The following is a 23539-nucleotide window of genomic DNA, read 5'->3' as shown; positions in this document are numbered from 1 at the left end:
AAGGCTGACTTTTAATTCTAGAGAGTTCCATCCTTCATTGTTGACTTGCCTCATGAGCTTCGAACATCAACTCTGACTTCTCTCCCTCTTTGTTGCAGAGCACTTTAAAAAAGAAAACCGTTTTGAAATAGAATTATTTTTTTACCTTTGTGACTTAACTTTTCACTTTCTAACACTGTGGATGAGTGTCACATGAGTCTTTCTCCACCTGGACTGAATTTATCAACTGGCCTGACTCATCTGTTCATCTTCAGATCATCATTAAGAACTGACACGTACTGTTAACCCTAGGTATGTATCCAGTCATTGAATATACTCACTTAAGTCTCCTGTGCTCAGTTTCTTTTCCATTGCTGTCCTGTTGTTTACATTATGTACACCTTTTTGACTTTGTATACATGTTTTTGCCAGAAGTACAGTACAGAAATGTCCCCACCTGTGTGCATGTTGGTCAAGTTAAGACACACTTAGAGAGAGAGTGTATGCCTATCCTAAAAATAGTCCTGAGGGGCACTGCTAGAAAGTATTTGTTGAAAACCTAATGAAAAATCTGTTTTTGTTAAGACTTGTGGTGATCACTAGCTACATTACATTCCAGACTGGCTGTATAGAATGCAGTGAGGGATTTTGTTGTCATTTATTTTGTCCGTCACTGTAGATGCAAAAATTTGTCGGTTCTCAAATTATTATTTTTTACGACAGTATGTCCTGTCACTTGCTGTCACTCTTAAATCATCACCCATGAGGGCTCCCTAACCCAACCACTCCCCGACACATAGTAGTCACAGCCCCTCGAGGGAATTACCTAAGTGAGAAGCTGTCTCCTTCTTTCGTCTTTGATGTCCCAAGTTTACTTTTGACAGATCCTTTTGTTTTCGCCAGACCTTTGATGCACCTGCTTCTGAGTCCTGTGTGTGACTTTGTCAGAGATAGTCAAAGTCTATTTTTAGCCATATCAATAGGACTATTTTTCCCAAAGTCAACTTTAACAGCCAATATTTAATACTCTCGTTAGTTTTAAAACTCACGGAGCAGCAGTAAACAAATGTGATGTTTACAGTGACTGCTGTTTATTCCTTGGAGTTGTCTTGGTTGTAGTTCTGATTGTTAAGCCTTGATAGCCTTGATCTAAATTGGGGCTGAATCTGCTGCAGAGAACTAATCTCTGAATTGTTGGCCAGCCATATTATTGCCAATTTTCCACCGCATGGTACTTGACTCGACTCACTTACTTTTGGTACCAGGTACTTTGCAGAATTGTGTTTTCCACTGCAGATATTACCCCATCAGTGTAGCGGGTCGATCTGCTGTTCGGCGTGGCAAAGCCGCGTAAAACTGCTGTGTCAACGGACACTCCTTTCATCTGCAACCAAACAGAGTCTACACTTCCTCAATTGTTAGGTGTGGTGTATGCTGTAGTTTTGCTAGCTACCATTTTTAAACATCTGACCAATCAGTGGTCTGCAGTGTTTTAACATCACAATGTAGTATCAGCTCAGCTCGTTTGGAACCTCGGTTGAGGTGGTACTAAAAAAGGTATCAGGTACTATGCACAACTTCCCCTAATGGAAAACCAAAAAAGAGTCAAGTAGATCCATACCATGCAGTGTAAACTAATTGAAATGAGAAGAAGGGAGGTAGCAGTCCTGTGAAACAAAGTGCCTGGAGCATTGTGAGGTCACATTTCACTGGTGATTGACATCAAACAGAAGTCTTATAGCCTTATACCATGTGTGAATGCGCATGTGCACACACACACACACACACACACACACACACACACACCTAAACTTGCGGTGAAAGTTACTGTTAACACTCAGTTCACTATTACCCGCTAATAGCAGATGATAGCGTCCGTAAACACTCATCGTCAAATTCCAGGGGAGTGGTGAAGGAGAAGAGGGAGGTGACAAACACACTGTTGTCAGAAGAGTTGGTCTGAATGGAAAAGTACTGAGAGGCAGGGAGATGAGGAAGTGTATGTGTAAGGGAGTATTCGTAGTAAGAGTGTTGTAACTGCGTCCGTGCCAAGACGCACTTCTGCACCTGTATGAAAGAGAATACCACATGGAATATTTAGACAGAGAGAGAGCTCATGTCTCAAGATACTCTCATCACAGAGAAATCAATCTTGTACCTGCTTTCTTGAAGCAGAGCACAGTTAAGGGTACAGTATATTCAGTCCCTGGCAAAAGCCTTAAAATATCATCAGGCGCTGTCAAACCTGCAGTATATCTAATGTTAATGTAAAATGTATTCCAGCATTGGAACTGTGAGTGAACTCCTCGTACAGAGTTAGGCGTTTCTAAATAATCCTTTAAGCTCAGGTGACTTAAGACATTTGCTATGGAGACTGCTTTATACACCGATGGGCTTCAAAACTCAAACTGTCTTAAAGCATCTATGTTTTAGCAAGTTATTTCAATGGTTTGGAACTATAATTCCATATTTATGATTGAATGAGGAACAGTGAAGAAATTACCTCAGCGTATTGCTGCCATGCCAGACCTTTTAGTGCCTTGAGATTACTTTTAGCTTTGAAAGGCGCTTTATAAATACAATTTATTATTATTATTATTATTAGAAAAAAAGAATGGGTTAGTATCCAGTCATAACGTCAAAGTTTATTGTTAAAACAAGATGTTTTTTACATTATAAACAAGATATGTTCATTTAATTATGATATCCAAGCTTATCACAAAACGTTTGAAGTCATAACGTGATAAGTTTGTATTTTGCAATGACATGGTGTGGCATCAATACGCTTCCAATTTTTAACCCTTAGATCCTTAATAAACTTCCAAAATACCACTGATATAGAAACAGACTTGGTTTTTAACCCATAGTAGGTTAACCGGGTTTCCTTTCCTATGCAAGGCTGTCTGGCTGCTGGTGAATGTTTTGTAAGGCTACACAATGTATGCTGTATGTGACTAGGATTGAATAAGAACCAGAATCAATAAGCACAATCAGATGTAGAATCAGTCAAATCTAGACTACGTTAGAAGGACTTGTTTGATTGGTTGTTTGAGTGACCTTCATCGGCAGTCTTGAAGGGAGCCACACCCTGTCTTTTACTAATCCCTCAAGTAGTTGTCAAGGCACCCTGAACATGTCATTAAAATACATTGTCTTATTGATTTTATCACTAGGAGGGCACTCGGAGAGTGCAGACCTCCGGCAAGGCCTTTACCACAAGTGAAAAATAATGTGTGTATCCTCTTGTGTTTCGGATCTGCTCCCAAATGTAATGGGTTCTTCCTTGGCCCATGCTACACCTCTTCCACTAAGGTTCATGGTTAATTTTGCTGTGGTTTTATTCTGTGAGTACCTCCTGTTAATGAAAATGTCAAATGTTTGAAACTTTAGGCGAGTTATGACATTAATGGGTATTCTGTTTTTTCTTATTTTTGGTGTGCATGTTGAGTGGGGTTTTCCTGATGGGGACTTTCGTCTTTTGGTTTGCACCACCAAGATCAAAAATAAAGTTTCTGCTACTCCTCAACATTATGCAGACTTTACTGAAATTATATTTAATTGTGAAAATTATATTACTGTTGTCTTACAAAGGTAGCACAAGATGCAAAACCAATACAAATGTTCTGTTTGCACCTCCATTGTATTCACGTGTGAGCCTTGTAGTTTAGAGTCATGGAAAGTTACAAGGGGCTGAAAAAGCACATTGCACAAGCGACGATACCAGGAAAATGACTAGACGCTGATTCATTGAAGTGATAAGTTCTTGCTTGAGGACAGGGTGTTGATAGATTACTTTACAACCCTTTTGCTCTGTGTGTGTCTGTGCGCTGACAGACAGAGATAAGCATGTGCTTCGGATGTGTTAGACCAATTTAGAGGCAGGAGAAGGAAGTTGTGTGTTCTTCTCTACCAACCCAACATACCCAGTTCACATGGAGAACTGTCCAATCTGCCCGCAGTATACCTCAACAAGGTGGAGGAAATGTTTTGGGTGACCTCAAGAGCTGGGATGTATGCTTTCTCTGTTGACTAACTACTGTATATAGCTTGTTGTTAGACCCTTATCTTTCTTTTTTCTGGTAACAGATTACCACCAGATGATATTTACTTTTGCCTAAAAATATTACTTATGTTTCTACCACTTAATGTGAAGTGAGAGAGACGTATTTTCACAATATTGTAAGTGAAATCTTAAAACATTTGTCTCTTGCCATTAACAAATTTGAAGTGACTGTGAGAGCGAAAGGATTCACATTTATCACATGGACAGAAGAGGGCAGGGAAAGTGTGTTTACGCGAGTGTGTAGTGAGGAAAGGGGACATATAATGGGAATGTCTTTTGCAACTCCAAAATAGGTCAATAGGTGTGCATATCCATTTGGAGGGACACCAGGTTTCTCTCCGCTATGTGAAATATCTTGAATACTGTTACAGAGGGGGCTAACTAAAATAGTCTGGACTGTAAAAATCCTGCCTAGCTGAAAAGAACTGAACAGTAAAGGAGAAAAGCAATTACAAACTGAAATTCACTACTGTGAAGCTTCACAAATCAACTTTTTACCTTTTTACACATACTGTTAATGTCAAATTGTCTTTAACCGGTTTTAGCTCGTAGTTTTAGTTATATAGCACATTAACTACATTATGTAATACAATGTTTTAATTTCGCTGCTCTCATTAACCTATTTTCCATTAGCAACAGGACGTTTTTTTAAACAAAACAACACAATTATAACAGCTAGTTAGCGACTGGCCGGTAAAAAAAAGACGCAAGCTAAAGGTTAGCTAAAGAAGCGTATTAGTTTTTCTCAGTCATTAATGACAACAAAAAGAGCACATGACCACATGCTTCTTAACCTTTTTTCTGTCTATAATTAATATAAACAACATTTATTATTAAATGAAATTAAACATTTAATTATTGATGACCATTATGAAAGGCAAACTCAATGTAGAAAGAAAGGGCTGGCAGTAGCAGCGCCGCAGGCTGCCAGACAAATGTTTTCCAAGAATTACATTTGGGTAGTGACCACTCCCTCAACAAACTAACATCACTGCGTAGCGTCTTTTCTGAGAATTGCTTGTTAGATGTCAACCAGGTCTTCCAGCAGCAATTACTCAACTAAGCATTGGTGGAGTATTTTGTTGCTATTTTAATGGTTTGCTTGTGCTGTGCTGTAGCCTTGCCCTGCAAAGTAGCTTGTTTCTACAGCTGATGTAGTGGAGTAAAACGTTCATAAAGTAACTCTGAAATATTGTGTAGAAAATGAATAAAGGCCGTAGCACTGAAATGTGCTGCAGTACCGTTAGTGCTGTAATCAGAAACATATAGATGCATTTGGTCTGGTCTGGTATGCAGAGGCTGCAACAGTGTGCACAAACACATACAGAACAAGGAAAAAGATGTATGTGCCATAAGAGTGAGGTTTTCAGGTTTTTGTTGACTTTGGCCTGGAGCCCATTCCTTCCAAGAACTCAGATAAAACACACACACACAGACACACACACACACACTCTCTCTCTCTCTTTCTCTCACACACACACACACACACACACACACACACACGCACACACACACACACACACACACACACACACACACACACACATACACACACACACACACACACACACACACACACCCTAATTTGCCTCCTACCCATATTTCCAGTCCATTCCTTTCACAAACACTTCCTTCTTTTCCCTCTCCCTATCCTCCCAAGTGGATATACATGCATTCTTTTCTCCTTGACTTTTATGATTCGAGCCAAAGCTTTTTGTATAACAAATTGTTTTTTTACTACGTTGGGCGGGGGCTATGTCTTGTTTTTCATGAAAATGATGGCTGTGTTTTATGAGTTTCTGTTTATAATAAAGAAAAAAAGTTTTTCTAAGAAACTGCCTTACTGTGGTATTTTAGATAGAAAACTTGTCCTGAGTCCTTCACTTTTCCTGGACTGCATTAACAACAGTTGATACTCAACATAAGCCATGTCAATGTGCAGAGAAGTGGGTGCAAGTAGGTGCAAACCAGTAGTCAGGATTAGAGATTAGATTAACACTTTTTTTTATAGACGCAAAGGCTCCTGACATTTTTTTTAGAAAACCATCTGTCCAATGCACAGTTACAGTAACTGCACACACATAGACACACATGTGTACACACTAACGTGGCTCTGAGTTGTGTTCACTTCACGATGTTTGGGGTCGAAACTCGGGCCGCCCAACCACTGAAGACGGGGGACAACATCTGTCCGCCATCTTTGTCAGTGCTGCCAAGTATTATGGTGAGACCCCTTTCGCCTCTCTGACTCTCCATCCTTCCATCCCTCACACCCTCTTTTTTCCTCCTCCTCCACTCCACCCCTTCTCATCACCCCGTCTCCCCCCATCTGCCAAGCAAGCAGAGCCAGGTCATCCGCGATACTGCTGCTCCCACCCACTTCAGCCTCTCTTTCTTTACTTCTTTAAGAAGACATATAGAGTTCCTTTTCTACTTCACTCATCCTCCTCTGTGCATTGATTTGAATATAAGCTACTGTCTTCTATTCATAATTGTTTATCAATTGCGCTTTATAGCTTTCTGCTCATGATAAATGTACCTTTTTGATTGTCAGAGTCATCTTTTATGACACTTGTATTTTGTGCAAACTTGCCTTACCGCCCCCCTTGCCCTGCAGTCCTACACTACTTTTTACATAAATGGAATGTATTGTAATGTGATTTTGTTTGTCCGTTTTCAGCTGTATGTTATAGTGATTTAAACAAGCATAACAATCAGTAATTTTTCATATTTATTTTTTATAGCTTTGAGCATCTCTAATCTTCATGTTTCTTTATTGTGTGTCTCTCTACAGGAAACGTGCACAGGAGTAGTTTATTATGGTTCTCAATGTACCGGGTCTGGTGGTGATGGCATTGTTCTACCTGCTGATCTTGGGCACGGGCATCTGGGCGTCCTTTCGCTCCAAGAAGGAGGAAAAGAAGTGCTCAGGAGATGGCATGGAGATAACGCTACTGGCTGGACGAAACATCAACTTGCTCGTCGGCATCTTCACTCTTACTGGTAAAGCAGTCCGGGCCTGATTGTTTTCAGTCGTGTTTATGACAATAGATAACAGAATTATTTATGTTTGTAGAAAAGAAAGTTGTGATAACTGACTTCTAGTGGTGGTGTGTCTAAAAAAATAAATAAGTGTTTGTTTGGTATGCATGGCGAAGTCAGTGGAATGCACAAGCTTATGTGGTGTATATGTCATGTTTCCCTTTCTAATATGTGTGTTTGTCTTTCTGCAGCTACATGGGTGGGTGGAGGCTTCATTCTAGGTATAGCTGAGGCGACGTACAATCCAACACTGGGTGCAGTGTGGGCTCTCATGCCTGTGCCCTATGTCATGACCTTCTTCTTAGGTGAGTAGCAACACTGACCACTGAGCTTTAAAACCTCTGACACCCTGTCTTCATCTTCTCTGCTTTTTATTGTTGTTGTGACAAACAACATCAGCTGATTGCAATCTGGACCAAAGTAATTGGATACAACTGTGCTGATGACATTGATATAATGGTTCATTATATTGCAGGATTAAATATTTAAATATAACTTTATGTAGTCTAACATAAATAGTCTTGTACACAGTACTGTATGCAGGGTCTGAAATAAATCACCGGTAACTTGCGGAACAGGCCAGTAACATTCAAACACTGGGAAGCCTCACTTAAATACAGATTTTTGGCTTTTTACTGTAGAATTATAACTTTTTGTATATTGTGAAGTTAAGTTTGTCAGGACTTTGTCTTTTGGAAGAAGAAAGAATTCCCTTGTCAACATTTAACTCATTCATTTCAATTATACTAATATACACTAATGAAAATCATTTGGGATAATGACACTTACTAGCTTAGCAACAATGTAATTTGGTGTATCAGTATTTTAGCACTAAGCACAAGTGTGTGTAGGATTAATATTTCAATCAATAGAGTACACTAACCAATTCAGGAAAAATCTAAAATGAAGTTTCTACACACAGTTAGTAAAATACAATATAAAAATTAACTTCTGTCTTGAGCTAAGGCGTTCTTGACGAGTAACGTAACTGCCCCACCCCCATCTCCCATCTGATCTGCACCAATAAAAGTGTTATGTCATGTTAAAAATAGGACCATGACAAATGAGTTCAGGATTGTAATTTGAGGCAACAGGTGCAAAGGGAGAGTTCACCCAGAGACATAAGCTTATTTTGCTCACAGTTCCCGATAAATTTCTAGAATAATCTTTCAGGCACCGCCAGTGATTTTCACTATTTACACATGCACTACATCGAGGAACATTTCCATTTTGCACCTTTTCAAACAAGCCCTGGCAAAAGAAGGGACAGTCCAGCAGATGGAGGTAATGCAACACTTATGGATATGGATGTTTACGCAGCGGAAGAGGTCTCTTGTTATTTTCATGAACATGGCGGGCGTCAGCTGAGGAGCAGTTTTTGCCTGGTGCCAATGTTCTTTTAATGTATTTAGTATTCAAGATTTTTGCGACTCAAGGGAAAGCATTGGCGTAAATGCTAAACCTTAAACAAGTCACAGAATCAAATAGGTCATCAGCGGAGTCTTTTGATTGGTTTGCTCGCTCCTTGTGAAAGTGTCTGTGGGACGTGACTCTTTACATACTTGTCCCTGCAATCTTACTGCTTTCATTCACAACCAAGCGACACGCTCCGGTGCTGAGAAATCTTGCCAATGCGGAAGTGATAATAACCGCAGTTCCTCAAATGGCTACTTGAGGCTAGGTCCAAAAGCGAGTCAATCCCCAAAGACCTCCATATTAAAATGTCCAACTTTGCAGCAGAAATAAACATGTTTACAGCCTACAGGCACAAAAAAAACGTTTTTGGTCTCTATAGCTAATTTCCCCATTCATAACAACTGTGCAAGGTTTGAATTTTTATATAACTTACCCATTTATATATATCTTAAGGTTATGCATAATTAAGGGTATGGCCGCTTTGAGTGACAGGTAGGTGCCCCTTACTGCTCTGCTGCATAAGCCTTGCACATTTTTTGGATCAGTCAGGAGTTAGGCGGTGTCATCAATGCCAAGATGGCGACGGCCAGAGCAACCCACATTGAGTTTCACCACCTCTTCAGAAACGTATGGGTGACGTCATAGAGACTACAACCATATTTTATACGGTCTATGTTCACAACACAGCCATACTGGCATTTTCCCTGAAATGTTACTAGGTCTTGAGGTGGGAAATTGGCCGTACAGATTTCGCTTAATATATATCCCTGCTCCCATTCACACATGACCCCAAACTGGAAATGCTCCAGGAATAGGCTGTGTGAAAGAGACTTTAGATTGCCCAATCCTAAAAATTATCACACTGACAAACTCAGTGGTAGTCTGTCCATAAACATTTGCAGCAGGTGAAATCATCGCTGCGGGTCAATGTCACAGTAGACCAGGGGTCACTAACAGGCGGACCACGGTCCGAGTCCGGACCCAGATGCCGACCTATCCGGACCCGGACCTATAATCAATACATTATTAAGGGATTTTCAATTTTGACGGGGCGCTTCTATTTTAACCGGCGCAGCTTTTCTCGTTTTTAAGGCACTGGTTTAGCGGTTCAGGAAACTCACAGACCAATTACATGAAAGTTAAGCCATCCCACGTGATGCTACGCAGCCAATCAAATCTGTGCATTCCAACCGGCATTGCGACTCTGAATACAGACAGATGAGAGGCAAGAGGCGCGTGACAGAAGGAAAGACGAGTTAGCGATACAGGGAGAGAAGACGGAGAAAGGGAGAGAAACACAGACGAAGAGATGAGTGAGCGGCAGACAGGGAGAGAACAATAACTACTCATGTCACTCTCCAAGAAGAGAAAAGTCAACAGAGCTTTCAACCCAGAATGGACTCATTCATGTCCATCCTTCCCACTGGAGCACAACACCAGCGTCTCATACTGTATGCTCAGAGACCGTGGTGCTCTTTAACAGTGGTGATGTGAAACGCCACTATGAGACAAAGCACAACGTTTTTGACCAAACAAACCCACTCAAGTCTGAACTAAGGGCACAGAAAATAAGCACTCAGAGCCCAATATGATTTTGATTTGTGACAAAATAAAGCAAATAGGCCACCTGTCATCATCATCAGCCACAGAGATCAGTTTAACCCAGGATGTGCTAGCCTGGGTTAAACTGTTCAATTGTTAAGATGTGTTGAGACTGATTTATTCTAACACTGGTTGAGAGTTAAATCAAGATGTGAAACAGTTAAAGAAAAAGGGAAACTCAAGCTGCTGCTACACTTTATTTATTTTTGTATTATATATCTGTATAGTTCAATGTTAAGTGACAATACATATTGTCTAAATGTTTTTGAATGGTACGTCTTTATTAGATTTGACAGTCAGCTGTTGATGACGTGCAGAAGTTGATACAGCTACTAGGCTACTTCAATATATATCACATTAATTCATAACGCAAGTTAGACATTATGATGCTCCGGACCTTTGCCTGCGGACATTTTCTCTAACTGGACCTTTAGTAAGAAATTTAGTTGAATACCCCTGCTGTAGACAATAGCATTGTGTAAGAGTAATGCCTACTGGAAACGCCAAATTCCCTGATCAGGAAATACAACATTCTCCATTGTTGGCCAAGTGGACCCATGGGTTCAGCTGAAGGTGTTTATGATGTTTATTGTGTTATCTGGAGGGAACACTTGTTTTTCTTATTGTTCACACACACACACACACACACACACACACACACACACACACACACACACACACACACACACACACACACACACACACACACACTTGTTCTTTCACTCTCCCACCTTTCTCTCTCATTTGGGTTTTAAATTATAGAAATACAGCCATGTTTGGCTTCATCTCTTTATTTTTCATTGCTAATCCCTTCCCCCTGCTCCAGGTGGGTTTTTCTTTGCCAGGCCTATGAGGGAGAACAATTATGTGACAATGATGGACCCCTTCCAACAGAAGTATGGGAACGTTCTGAGCAGTGCGCTGATCCTTCCCGCACTGGTAGCCGATGTCCTGTGGGTGGCACGCACACTCGTCAGCCTGGGTAAGTTACTTCACACTGTAAAACTGTGTGGCACTATAATGTGTGCACACACATACTAACACACACGTACCTATACACACAACAGGCACCCACATATCTGCTTGCACAATGTGCACAAACACTTGAGTAGAAAAACAGCCGGGTGCTGATGATTGGTGCTTTTTTTTTTGGCACTGAGCTGTAGATTACAGCAAGAAAGCAGGTGAAAACAATACAAGTAACACCTGACAACATCATAAAATCAACACTACATCCTTTAGAATGAAGTCTGTGTCTCGTAATAATGCAGTTTTCACAAACTATTTATTACTAAGCCATTATAATGGATTACATTTTATTGTCTGGTGTTTCTGTTATTTTGACCCCACATTATATCTAGCTGCTTTAGTTCAGTAGATAAACAGTTACATAACAAGAGGTATATATGAAGTTCAAAAAACACTATATACATGACATATTTGTGAAAATGATTATTAAAAAAGTCAAAGGCCATTATCATATTAACTATTTACCGCACACATATATTAAGTGCAGATGCTGTAGACGCTTGTCTTAGCTGCTTTGCTGAAATAAAATAAAAATGCTTAATACATTTTTTTGACCATAGCATTATAAGCAGAATGAGGGTCAGTCACTAAAAATAACAACTGCTGTTGTGGAATATTATTATTATTATTATTATTATTATTATTATTATTATTATTATTATTATTATTATTATTATAAGTATTATTATTATTATTATTATTATTATTATTATTATTATTATTTATATGGATTATCATGTGTAGTGTGGAAAATTGTTCAGATGACAAGATGACTTATTTGAAAATAAGCACTATTGTTTGTTTCTCTAATCTGTAAGTGATCATTTAACTGTGTGTGTGTGTGTGTGTGTGTGTGTGTGTGTGTGTGTGTGTGTGTGTATGTGTGTGTGTGTGTGTGTGTGTGTGTGTGTGTGTGTGTGTGTGTGTGTGTGTGTGTGTGTGAGAGAGTGTGTCTGCGCTTTTATAGTGGATACCAGAGTGTAAGTGCTCTGCAGTATGAATGTTCGTGAGAGAAGATGCGTGTGTACATCATGTTTTCTTGTTTGTGTTTTTAATGCTGTGTTCTTTTCCAGTGTTATTTGAAAAAGGGGTTAAACATCGAGCAGCCTGTTGATTGTGAAAGGTGATCAACTATTCACAGATTGTTGTGTCATGAGAGACTTTTTTCCCCCATTGTTTGTGCAAGGGCTCGGAATGATTGACAGAGGGTGAATGTTACATGGGGAATTATCATATTATCTCTGTGTAAAAAGATGTTTAAAAAGACATCAGTGAAATCCATTAACAGCGTTTGAGTCAGCAAGGTAGCACTGTACACTGTGCTGACACTCCTCAAAAGGACTGGTAGGGAGGCAGGAATGTTCCAGGGACCATTCTGTCCAAACCTATGAAACCAATATAGAATCAGGGGGACCCCTCACTCCTCAGTAAAACCTCCTGTCGTTGTTTCTAGGACATTGATACCTGACATGTGCTTGGCATAACACACACATAAACACTTGACACTTGAGTGAGCTGAGCATTTGACCCACAGGAGTTGTTGCTGGGAGACTGTTTATGTGTGTGTATGTGTATGTGTAGTATAAACTGAGCTTCACGATCTGCTTGAGCGAGAGTGTGTGTGTGGCGGATAAGTGCCAGAGAAGATTTCACTTTTAACATATACTTTCCATGTGCTGTCAGTTAGCTGTGCGATACAACAGCACACAGGCAGGATAACATTTCTGCCGGGAAGGAATCGGGGACAGGACAGAAGGGGTGCGTTTATGGTGATTGTGCACACACACACATGCAGGAGTTTTGAAAGTGGGACATGGATCTAAAAACAACACGGTGGGTATTTAGGCAGCTCTTTCCCCTCTGTCCGTCCCTGGTACGGCTTATTAAGTCCCTAAGGCCCCTGAATCTCATTCCACCTTTCCTTTTCCTAAATTTAGCACAGAGGCTAACAGCTCAGCACAGAACAGATGAGTGATGTAGTGCCCTGTTGAATCTGGATGTTTATCCAAACATATTCAGATCAGAGTTAGATGTAGTTGAGATGGATTTCAGTTCACACATGGCATCAGAATGCATCTCGACTGACCACTTGTGGTCAATATAGTAAATATAATGAGTAATGAGAAGAAGTTCAAAAACAAAGTTGTAAATATGACTTAAATGGAAAGAGTTGAAAAGATTATTGTAACTTCCAGCCGTTGTTCTGAGGCTTGTTATGTAAAGTAAACTGTGCAGTTTGTCATTAGGGACATTAGGGCTGCAACTAACGATTATTTTCATTATTGATTATCTTCTAGTTTTTGGTCTATACAATGTCAGAAAATGTTCAAAAATGTCAATCACTAATTCCCAAAGCCCAAAATGACGTCCTCAAATGCCTTGTATTGTCCACAACTCTATGACAGTAAACTGAATATCTTTGAGGAGTGAAGAAACCTGAAAATATTCACATTTAAGAAGCTGGAGTTGTTAAAAGATTACTCAAACCAATTCATCGACTATCAAAATAGTTGCCGTTGGGTTTAATAGTGAACAACTAATGGATTAATCCATTAATCTTAGCAGCTCTAATTGTCATGTATACATTTGCGTCACCACTGACGACCCCTTCATGTATTACCACCTATATTTAGGGCTTAACTAACCAAATGCATTTTTGTGCCAAGTGTGAACAGGTGGTTAATAACTGAAGTATCTACTATCTTGTTTTAATGGCAGTCAAGTGACGGATTAGTCTGTCTGTAGAGTAAATAAACAAAAACTAACTATTTGCGTAATTAGTTAAAGCAGCTGGGGAAAAAAAGGTGACTAAAAGCTCCAAGGTAATAGATCAGATTTTTTAAAAGTTTCAAGCACATGGGGTGAAAGGGCAAAGTGAAAACAGTCAAAGTAAGCATCATAAAGATGTTGCAAAGACGGGGTGGTTTAGAGGGTTGAGGGGTCAGTTGGGTGGTGAGTGGCGATCGATGGTGCCGGTCTGACACTTCTCTGTTTAAGGGCATTGTTGTGGTGTGGCTGCAGGCTGCGGCTGGGGGGACGGAGAAGAGACGGTGAAGGTAGTGACGTTTTGCTTGCCTTGTTTGAGTAACAAGATGTCTTTTTTTTATTATTATTCACTTGTTTACATTCACTTATTATTATTTATTTATTTTACACATTTGTTTCACTACTTGAAAACAATTATCTTCACCTTCTGCTTGATTAATTAAGAATTATCAGTATTAGGGTGATAATTCATCAAAGAGGTTGAAAAAGGCATATTTTTGGAGTCACAATCAATAGGCTGCTTCTTTCATGCGTTCCTGTACAGTTTGTTATCATTTTATCATTATTACTTTTATGTTGGCTTGTTGCTTTATCTAAGCTCATGGATGCTTTTTAAAGGTATAGTTCACCCCAAACATATTGTTCCTGCTACCTGTAGAGCTATTTATCAATCTGGTTTTGGTGTGAGTTACCAAGTGTTTTCCAGAGTGACTACAAGGACAGTCTCCCTGGAGCAACTCAGGGTTAAGTACCTTGCTCAGGGGCACAATGGTGGCAGCCTGGTATAGAACTCACAACCTTCCGGTGTTCTATTTGGAACCCATACCACTAGACCACCACCACCACGTCTGTCAGATGTCTGTCTTCCCTCTGATATAATGGAACTAGATGGCACTCGGCTTGTAAAAAATACATTTGAAAAACTCAACAGCAATGTCTCTTTCCAGAAATCATGTTTCATATAGGAACTATTACTACTATTTAGGAACTATTTTTTACAAGCCGAGTGCCATTTACTTCCATTATATTGTAGAGAAGGCAGACTTCTCTATGGCCGATATTTCCACCACTTGGCAAATCACACCAAAACATCAAGATTGATAAATAGCACTACAGGTAAGAGGAATAATATGTATTTTGATTTTGGGTTGAACTGCCCCTTTAAAAGTGTAAACGAAAGCCACTCACACTTAAGTGTAACTTTATTCCTGATTTAAATGATTAGAAATTTAATGTTTTGCCTTTGTTGGTAAAAGTTTTTTTTTTTTTTTATAAAGCCTTAAGATATATGAACAGTATAACAAGACAATGCCAATGCCTAGCTTCTTAGTAAATATTTAGTATAAGTACGAGTGGATGCATGTATATGTGTGTGTTTGTGTAAGAGAGAAAATATTTAAAAGCAAAAGAGAGACTGAGAACTTAATAATAAAACACTTAATTCAACTATCACAGTAAGCAGTTGCATGTATCTGTAGCAACCAACACCTGTACTTTAGACAAGTTGCTGTAAGACTTTTTGTCTCTGTCAGTCCTCCGATTCTCACCGCTCTGCTGTGTTGCTCCAGGTGGAACAATGAGTGTGATCCTGGACCTGTCCTACGTCTACTCCATCATCATCTCGTCAGTGGTGGCCATGATCTATACACTGCTGGGGGGGCTCTACTCTGTGGCCTACACAGACGTCATCCAGCTCATTCTCATCTTTGTCAGTCTGGTGCGTAACATGTAATAACCAGTTCACACAACGGCCATTTTGAACAATGAGGTCGGGGAACCTTAGAGCTCCAGTTCTATTCTTCTATTGAAGAATGAACATCGTTCATATCCGATTACCCACTCATCTACATAGTAGAAACAAGTATCTGAAAGAATACAGAGGGATCAAATTTTCCTGCAAAGGTACCTGGTAGCTTTTCAACTATGCTACCTGATTAAATTACCTGCTAAACTGTAATTTGTCGCTCGGAAAGTGTGCAATGAGCCTTTGGAACAATAGGCATTTGTTTTCCAGGATATCAGGCTGTCAAAAGATCCATTTAATGGGGCATTCCATTATTATTATTATTATTATTATTATTATTATTATTATTATTATTATTATTATTATTATTATTATTATTATTATTATTATTATTATTGCATGATATTCATCAGCAGCAGTTTTCAGCATTTACATTTTATTATGAGCACTTTAAAGTCTACTTGTCCATGTTGATTTAAAAGTTGAGCTTCAAATTCCATGAAAACTTGTCAAATAACATCAGCTGATCATGAAGATCATAGGATATGATTATAAAGCGTAAGAAAGCTGTTTAACAATCAGAAACTGGAGCTTTAACTCCAACTCTGGTTTCAGACTCCTAATGTCCAGTGACAAACTGAACACGTCCCCAACTAACCCCATAATCTGACTAGATGAGTCCTTGTGTTTGTGTATACAGTGGGTGTGTGTTCCTTTCCTGATGACCAACCCTCACTCTTTGGACATTTCACTGACGGCCTACAACCAGACCTTCCAGACTCCCTGGGTCGGCACGGTGGAGCTCGATGAGGCCGGCAAGTGGTTTGATGACTTCATGCTGCTGGTGAGTGGAGTATACACACACAGAGACAGCAGTATATTCTGTCTAATACACAGCTTGTACAGTATTTACTTAACTCCTGGCATCACTGTTAAATTAAATTGACCCAAGCAGTTATATTAAATGAGCTTATTCTATTAGATCAGCAAACAGCCAAACATAATAACAGCAAAGTCATGAGAGAATTGTTTCTCCTTATCCTGTACTGATATACAAACTGATTTGTGTCATCATGTCTGAACTGTGTGTTTGTGCCAGGCTCTGGGTGGTCTGGCCTACCAGGCGTTCTACCAAAGAATCCTGTCCGCCTCATCTTACACCCAGGCTCAAGTGACCTGCTTCGCCTCTTCAGCTTTCTGCCTGGTGCTGGGTATCCCTTCCATTCTGGTTGGGGCTGTGGCTGCATCTACAGGTTCACCGTTCTGGAAAATTCTTATGTCAGCTTTCCTTTGCTTAATGTCTGTGTGTGTTGGCCCTTTGGCTTTTGCATTAGAAAACAATCAGAATTCATACATTTTCACTGAATTAACCCCTTTCTCAAAGATTCCTTTGGTCTAAATCCAAATATTCATCTGTCCTTCCTCCCAGACTGGAACTCAACTGACTATGGATTGCCCACCCCATATGAGCGCGACCAGGCAGGTTCCATCCTCCCCATTGCCCTGCAGTATCTTACACCCCCCTACATCTCCATCATCGGCATTGGGGCAGTAGCGGCTGCCGTCATGTCCTCCATGGACTCAGCTCTTCTGTCCTCCGCCTCATTGTTTTCCTCTAATATCTATAAGAACATCCTCAGGAAGCAGGTGAGAATCTTGGAGAAAAATATCAACGGTGTGCATATCCATGACCAAATACCAAATACTGCAGTTGAGAAAAGATTTTGAGTTTGAAATTTGAAGGCCAAACTGTGTAACTAAATCTTAATTGCAAGCCTTATGTAATCTGATCCAATAATTGCATCACATAGCTAAAACCTAAAAAACATTTTCAAGGCATTTTCAATGTATTGCCATTATACACCACAATGCAATGAAATGCAGTTATGTTCCCTTTATGCTGGATAAAACAAAAATGCAAGGTAGACTGTGGAGGATGAGTTCATGAGTCCTGCAGCCTGTAGTCTGGTGTGGGGGGGGGGGTTATCCTCACACACACCCTTCTCACCAATATCGCTTATGCCTGGTAGACAGTCACCAATGATATTCTGGGCAGTTTTAATCACCCGCTGCAGAGCCCTCCTGTCATGTACCGTACATCCCATGCCAGTTTGTAAGTTTGTTTCCAGTCAGTGGGCTTTATTTTGCTCCTCTGTAAAAGTGAACTTGGCAGGGGAACTTTGCCTTCCTAAGTTTCCTTTTTATACTGTACTCTATGTTTGGACAATCAGGACATGAGGAAAACGCAAGAGTATTCTTTTTTTCTTCTTCAGCTTTGTCCTTTTTAAATATTGAGCCACTATAATAAATATATTTTTTGTTAAACATATTTGAATATGTTATTTAAAGGTTGATTAACCACATAAAATCATATCAATTGCACTGGATGCTGCAGAGAAGGTAAAACTAGTCCTGCTAAAAAGTTAACTAGCCTAGCTTAGCAGAGTAGCAGTATCTGGTGTCTTGTTTTTTTCATTTGGCTTTTGTGTTATTTATGTGGTATGACACATTTCAATCACTAAGATTTTTTTTGCATCAAAATGTTTATGTTCTTAAATAGATATCAAATAGTCAGATTCTGGTCTTAAATGTGTGGGGCAGTCAGTCCTCTGTCCTTTTTGTATTCAAAGACAAAACTTACCCAAGCAAATGGCTTCTATAGCTTTTTACTTTTTTAATCTATCAGGTCCCACTAATTTATGCCCATAATAAATCAGTATTGAATGAAAGGAGTAACCCTATGATAAAATGCATTTACAAACATTTGTCACTATTCTGTACTCAGAACACAAGCTGTAGGCGGCAACAAAGTAGTTATTGACTTACAATACTGTAGATACTGGGCATAGTATGTGGGCATAGTCTGTACAGTATGTACAGACTATGCCCACTCTTTCACATTGAATCTTTTTCATGATGTTTGCTCTCTTACAACAATGATTTCATTATCACACCCCCAACGGGTGTTCCTTATAAAGGGCCACTTCACTGTTGGGCTCTTGTAGTTCTGTAACTTCGGGGTACTTTGTCATCATAATGGAATCTCAAGTCCAGATGATCATAGATCCTTACTTTAACAAGGTGGAATGTGAAAGTTATAGGGTTGTCCCGAATAGATTGAATCTTTAAAACTTCATTCATAACATTGACATTCGAATTCTAAATCAACATTTGAACTCTGCGCAGCTTCTTTTTTTTTTTTTTTTTTGCATGTCTATTCATTCTGTTTAAAGCTGGTATTTGTGCACAGTTGCAGATAAAGATCAGGCTACACTAATATTATTATCCATCCATCCATCCATCCATCGTCCACCGCTTATCCGGAATCGGGTCGCGGGGGCAGCAGCTCCAGTAAGGAACCCCAATCTTCCCTTCTCCGGGCCCCATCCTCCAGCTCCGACTGGGGGATCCTGAGGCGTTCCCAGGCCAGTGAGGAGATATAATCTCTCCACCGAGTCCTGGGTCTTCCCCGGGGTCTCCTCCCAGCTGGACGTGCCTGGAACACCTCCCTAGGGAGGCGCCCAGGTGGCATCCTTACTAGATGCCCGAACCACCTCAACTGGCTCCTTTCAACGTAAAGGAGCAGCGGCTCTACTCCGAGTCTCTCACGGATGGCTGAGCTTCTCACCCTATCTCTAAGGGAGACGCCAGCCACCCGTCTGAGAAAACCCATTTTCGGCCGCTTGTACCCGTGATCTCGTTCTTTCGGTCATGACCCAGCCTTCATGACCATAGGTGAGGGTAGGAACGAAGATCGACCGGTAGATTGAAAGCTTTGCCTTCTGGCTCAGCTCTCTTTTCGTCACAACGGTGCGGTAAAGTGACTGTAATACCGCCCCTGCTGCTCCGATTCTCCGGCCAATCTCTCGCTCCATTGTCCCCTCACTCGCGAACAAGACCCCGAGGTACTTGAACTCCTTCACTTGGGGTAATGGCTCATTCCCTACCCGGAGTAGGCAATCCACCGGTTTCCTGCTGAGAGCCATGGCCTCAGATTTGGAGGTGCTGATCCTCATCCCAACTGCTTCACACTCAGCTGCGAACCGATCCAGTGACTGTTGAAGGTCACAGACCGATGATGCCATAAGGACCACATCATCTGCAAAGAGCAGCGATGAGATCCTCAGGTCAACCCCTCTCCTCCACGACTACGCCTCGATATCCTATCCATGAAAATCACGAACAGGATTGGTGATAAAGCGCAGCCCTGGCGGAGGCCAACATTCACGGGAAACGAGTCCGACTTACTGCCGAGTATCCGGACACAACCCTCGCTTTGGGCGTACAGGGATTGGATGGCCCTCAAAAGTGACCCCCTCACCCCATACTCCCGCAGCACCTCCCACAGTATCACCCAGGGGACCCGGTCATACGCCTTCTCCAAATCCACAAAACACATGTAGACCGGATGGGCGTACTCCCAGGCCCCCTCCAGGATCCTTGTGAGAGTGGAGAGTGAAGAGTTGGTCCGTTGTTCCACGACCAGGACGGAATCCGCATTGTTCCTCTTCAATCAGACTACCGGCCGAACCCTCCTTTCCAGTACCTTGGAGTAGACTTTACCAGGGAGGCTGAGAACTGTGATACCCCTGTAGTTGGCACACACTCTCTGGTCCCCCTTTTTAAATAGGGGAACCACCACCCCGGTCTGCCAACCCCTAGGCACTATCCCAGACTTCCACGCAATGTTGACGAGGCGTGTCAACCAAGACAGCCCCTCAACACCCAAAGCCTTCAGCATTTCTGGACGGATCTCATCAACCCCTGCGGCTTTGCCACTGTGGAGTTGTTTGACTACCTCAGTGACTTCCATCAGGGAAATTGACGATGATCCCCCATCAGCTTCCAGCTCTGCCTCAACCATAGAGGGCGTGTTAGTCGGATTCAGGAGTTCCTCAAAGTGCTCCTTCCACCGGCCGATAACCTTCTCAGTTGAAGTCAGCAGGGTCCCACCCTTGCTGTACACAGCTTGGATGGTTCCTCGCTTCCTCCTCCTGAGGTGCCGGATGGTTTTCCAGAAGCACCTTGGTGCCGACCGAAAGTCCTTCTCCATAGCTTCTCCGAACTTCTCCCACACCCGCTGCTTTGCCTCTGACACGGCAGAAGCTGCCGCCCTTCTAGTCCTTCGATACCCTGCAACTGTTTCCGGAGTCCTCCCGGATAACATAACCCGGAAGGACTCCTTCTTCAGTCGGACGGCTTCCCTGACCACCGGGGTCCACCACGGTGTTCGAGGGTTACCGCCCCTTGAGGCACCTAAGACCTTGAGACCACAGCTCATATATATATATATATATATATATATATATATATATATATATAATATATATATATATATATATATATATATATATAATATTATTAGTATTATACTATTTGTAGAATTAGACTCCAGTGGTGGCTGCGTAAGATTGATTCCGACTTGTGTGATCCAAACATTTTCAATAACTCCAGAGCGTTTCAATAAAAACTTTTATTTAAATCATTTCCGATATTCGCTACAAACCAAGTATTCTGCTTCAATGCATATTTGTTGGCGTTTAGCCTTTCGAAAACAACATTTTCACTGCGGTCAAAAAACAGTTCCCGCTTGTCGCACACAAAGGGAGGCACGCACCTGTATTAACAGGGCGATCTATACCAGTCTAACAAATATAAATAACATTTATATAACCATAATAACAAACAAAAAATGTTTTTTTAGGATGATGAATGACAGACATTCAATGCTTCATTTGAAAACCTCAATAGAAGTTACGAATGTAAAAAATGACATTCAATACAGCCCTAGAAACTAAACTCTCTCCGCTCCTCCAGGCGTCTGACCGTGAGATGCAGTGGGTGATCCGTATCTCGGTGGTGGTGGTGGGTATGGCCGGCACTGCCCTCACCTTTCTGGACAGCAGCGTCCTGGTCTTCTGGCTGGTGGGCGTGGACATGTCTTACACCATCATGTTCCCTCAGCTGGTCTGCGTCCTCTTCTTCAAGATGTCGAATGGCTACGGAGCCTCCGTGGGCTTCCTGATGGGAATCATCTTAAGGTTCCTGAGCGGCGAGCCTCTCATCGGCCTCCCACCTGCCATCCATTACCCCGGCTACCGGCTGAACAAAGAGGGAAATTTAACCCAGTACTTTCCCTTCCGCACTGCCATCATGCTAATGTCCCTATTATCTATCCTGCTCTTCTCATGGCTGGCGTCCATAATTTTCAACAAGGGTCTGCTGTCCGAAAAATGGGATATGTTCAAGATCAAACGCAAGGAGAAACCAACAGCCAGAGCTGCAGATAGCAAGAAGACCAACTCTGCTAATGAAGAAGCATCTGCAGCCAAGCCGCTTCTGGACACCACTACCTGCTGAAGAGGCTCACAAAGACGGAGAGAAGATGGGCACTGGCTAGAGGCAGACATGTTTGTGTGTCTGCTCAGCAGGAGTTCACAGAGGGGGAACAACGACAAAGGCTAAACATTATGTACAGAGTCTGTGCAGTATCACAGTGAATATGTGGCGATGAAATTTAGATTAGCAGAGTGTGATCTGAGCAATCTATTTCATGAGTTGCTCATTGTGTTCAACAGAGAATACAGTTAAAATAGGCTCCCAGGCTCAGTTATGTTAGCAAACCAGCCATTAGCCAGCATAGCATTTAGTGAAGATGATAACATACATATAGCCCCGGCATGAAATGCTAGTGATTGTAAGACTTTAATTAGCTTTTAGCACTTATTCATTAGATACTCCTCACTAAAACACACTTGTACATTTGTACAGATTTATATAAATATATATATATATATTAGAACCACATTTTGATGAATTGAGATACCTCATCGACAGTCTTGAGTTCAGTTCCTAAAGACCATTGCACTGTGGCAACACAAAAGACAAAAAAAGAAAGAAACAATCAATCCAATAGAACGTACACAATAGATGATAAAATAGTTTACAATTAATTAATTTGTCGTTATTTATTAGATTTAGCATTTGTTAAGAGAAACTGTGTCACATTCCCTTTCCGAAAACAGTAACGCAACAAACCATCTACTTCTTTCTTTACGGAATAATCATTAATCAACTAGTGTGGCCGGCAGGAAACGTTGTACTGTACTGCAAGTGCATCTAGCTTCTCCCTCATTGTGAACCTCTGTAAATAATTTACAGCTATGTGCAGAATGACAGTGCTCTCTTTCACACCAGAACAAATAAATGCTATCCAAAGAACGAATGAGAGCTCCGCACTGTTGCGTGGCACACTTGTGAAAGGCATTGTTATTGTTTAACCGTTTATATTAATGTGACCTGAACTCTTCCTTTCTCTGGTTGATCTGCTGCCTCGAGCTCGACTTAACAGCACCTGGAATTCTTCTTGGCTTGCTAGTTAATATTAGATCATCAATATTCAAATTAGTGCGTTAATTTCAATTAATTAATCACAGAAAAAATAACACAACAAAAAAATGGACACAGATTAAACGCGCTCTTAGATGCCCCTTTACCTTTACGTCACCGACGGGGCACGGCCACAGCAGCTCCCGGATGTAACTGTTGATGCTCCGTTCTGTGAGATTCACTCAGCAAAGAATGTTCGAACCATCGGAGAACTTCAAGCCGAAATATATATATATATATATATCACCTCAACGCAAAGCACGTAGCAGCTCGGAGCTAGCTAGCACCGCCGCTGATGCTAAAGTGAGCGACCCGCCTCGTCATCTCTCGATCAGGCGTTCAGACGCAGAATGAGTCGGTCTACCTGAGACACATTAACAACTCCATCAGGAAATGTATTGCAATGGCCTGCAGGAGGTAGAGGACAGGGGGTTAACGGAGGCTTTACACATGGCGTCAGATGACACAACTTTTAAATATATTGTTTATTGTGCAATGAAAGATGTTAT

The 23539-nt window shown here is 41.1% G+C and overlaps 1 protein-coding gene across 2 annotated transcripts; it reads left to right on the top strand.

Annotated features, from left to right (window-relative positions):
- On the top strand, positions 1–23300 carry LOC115013668 (high affinity choline transporter 1-like). Of its 2 annotated transcripts, none has more exons than XM_029440123.1 (9): positions 1–291; positions 6837–7045; positions 7276–7389; positions 10929–11084; positions 15466–15614; positions 16342–16485; positions 16741–16894; positions 17071–17288; positions 21459–23300. In XM_029440123.1, the coding sequence occupies exons 2-9, from the start codon at positions 6862–6864 to the stop codon at positions 21999–22001; spliced, it is 1662 nt and encodes a 553-aa protein (XP_029295983.1). In that variant the 5' UTR covers positions 1–291; positions 6837–6861; the 3' UTR covers positions 22002–23300. The 2 variants fall into 2 exon arrangements, with proteins under 2 accessions (XP_029295983.1, XP_029295990.1); XM_029440130.1 differs by lacking the exons at positions 1–291; positions 6837–7045 and adding exons at positions 12205–12254; positions 14129–14187.
- Positions 23301–23539: the final 239 nt, after the last annotated feature.

The sequence above is a fragment of the Cottoperca gobio genome, chromosome 1 (genome assembly GCF_900634415.1).
Source record: "Cottoperca gobio chromosome 1, fCotGob3.1, whole genome shotgun sequence".
Taxonomy (NCBI): domain Eukaryota; kingdom Metazoa; phylum Chordata; class Actinopteri; order Perciformes; family Bovichtidae; genus Cottoperca; species Cottoperca gobio.
The sequence above is the reverse complement of the archived record's forward strand: the minus strand, read 5'-3'. Positions and strand labels throughout refer to the sequence as shown.

Bases quoted from the DNA above. Each gene is read 5' to 3' on its own strand.
- LOC115013668 (XM_029440123.1), top strand. From the start codon at position 6,862: ATGGTTCTCAATGTACCGGGTCTGGTGGTGATGGCATTGTTCTACCTG. The intron at 7,390-10,928 runs GTGAGTAGCAAC...CCCCTGCTCCAG, and splicing joins TGTCATGACCTTCTTCTTAG to GTGGGTTTTTCTTTGCCAGG. The intron at 11,085-15,465 runs GTAAGTTACTTC...GTGTTGCTCCAG, and splicing joins ACGCACACTCGTCAGCCTGG to GTGGAACAATGAGTGTGATC.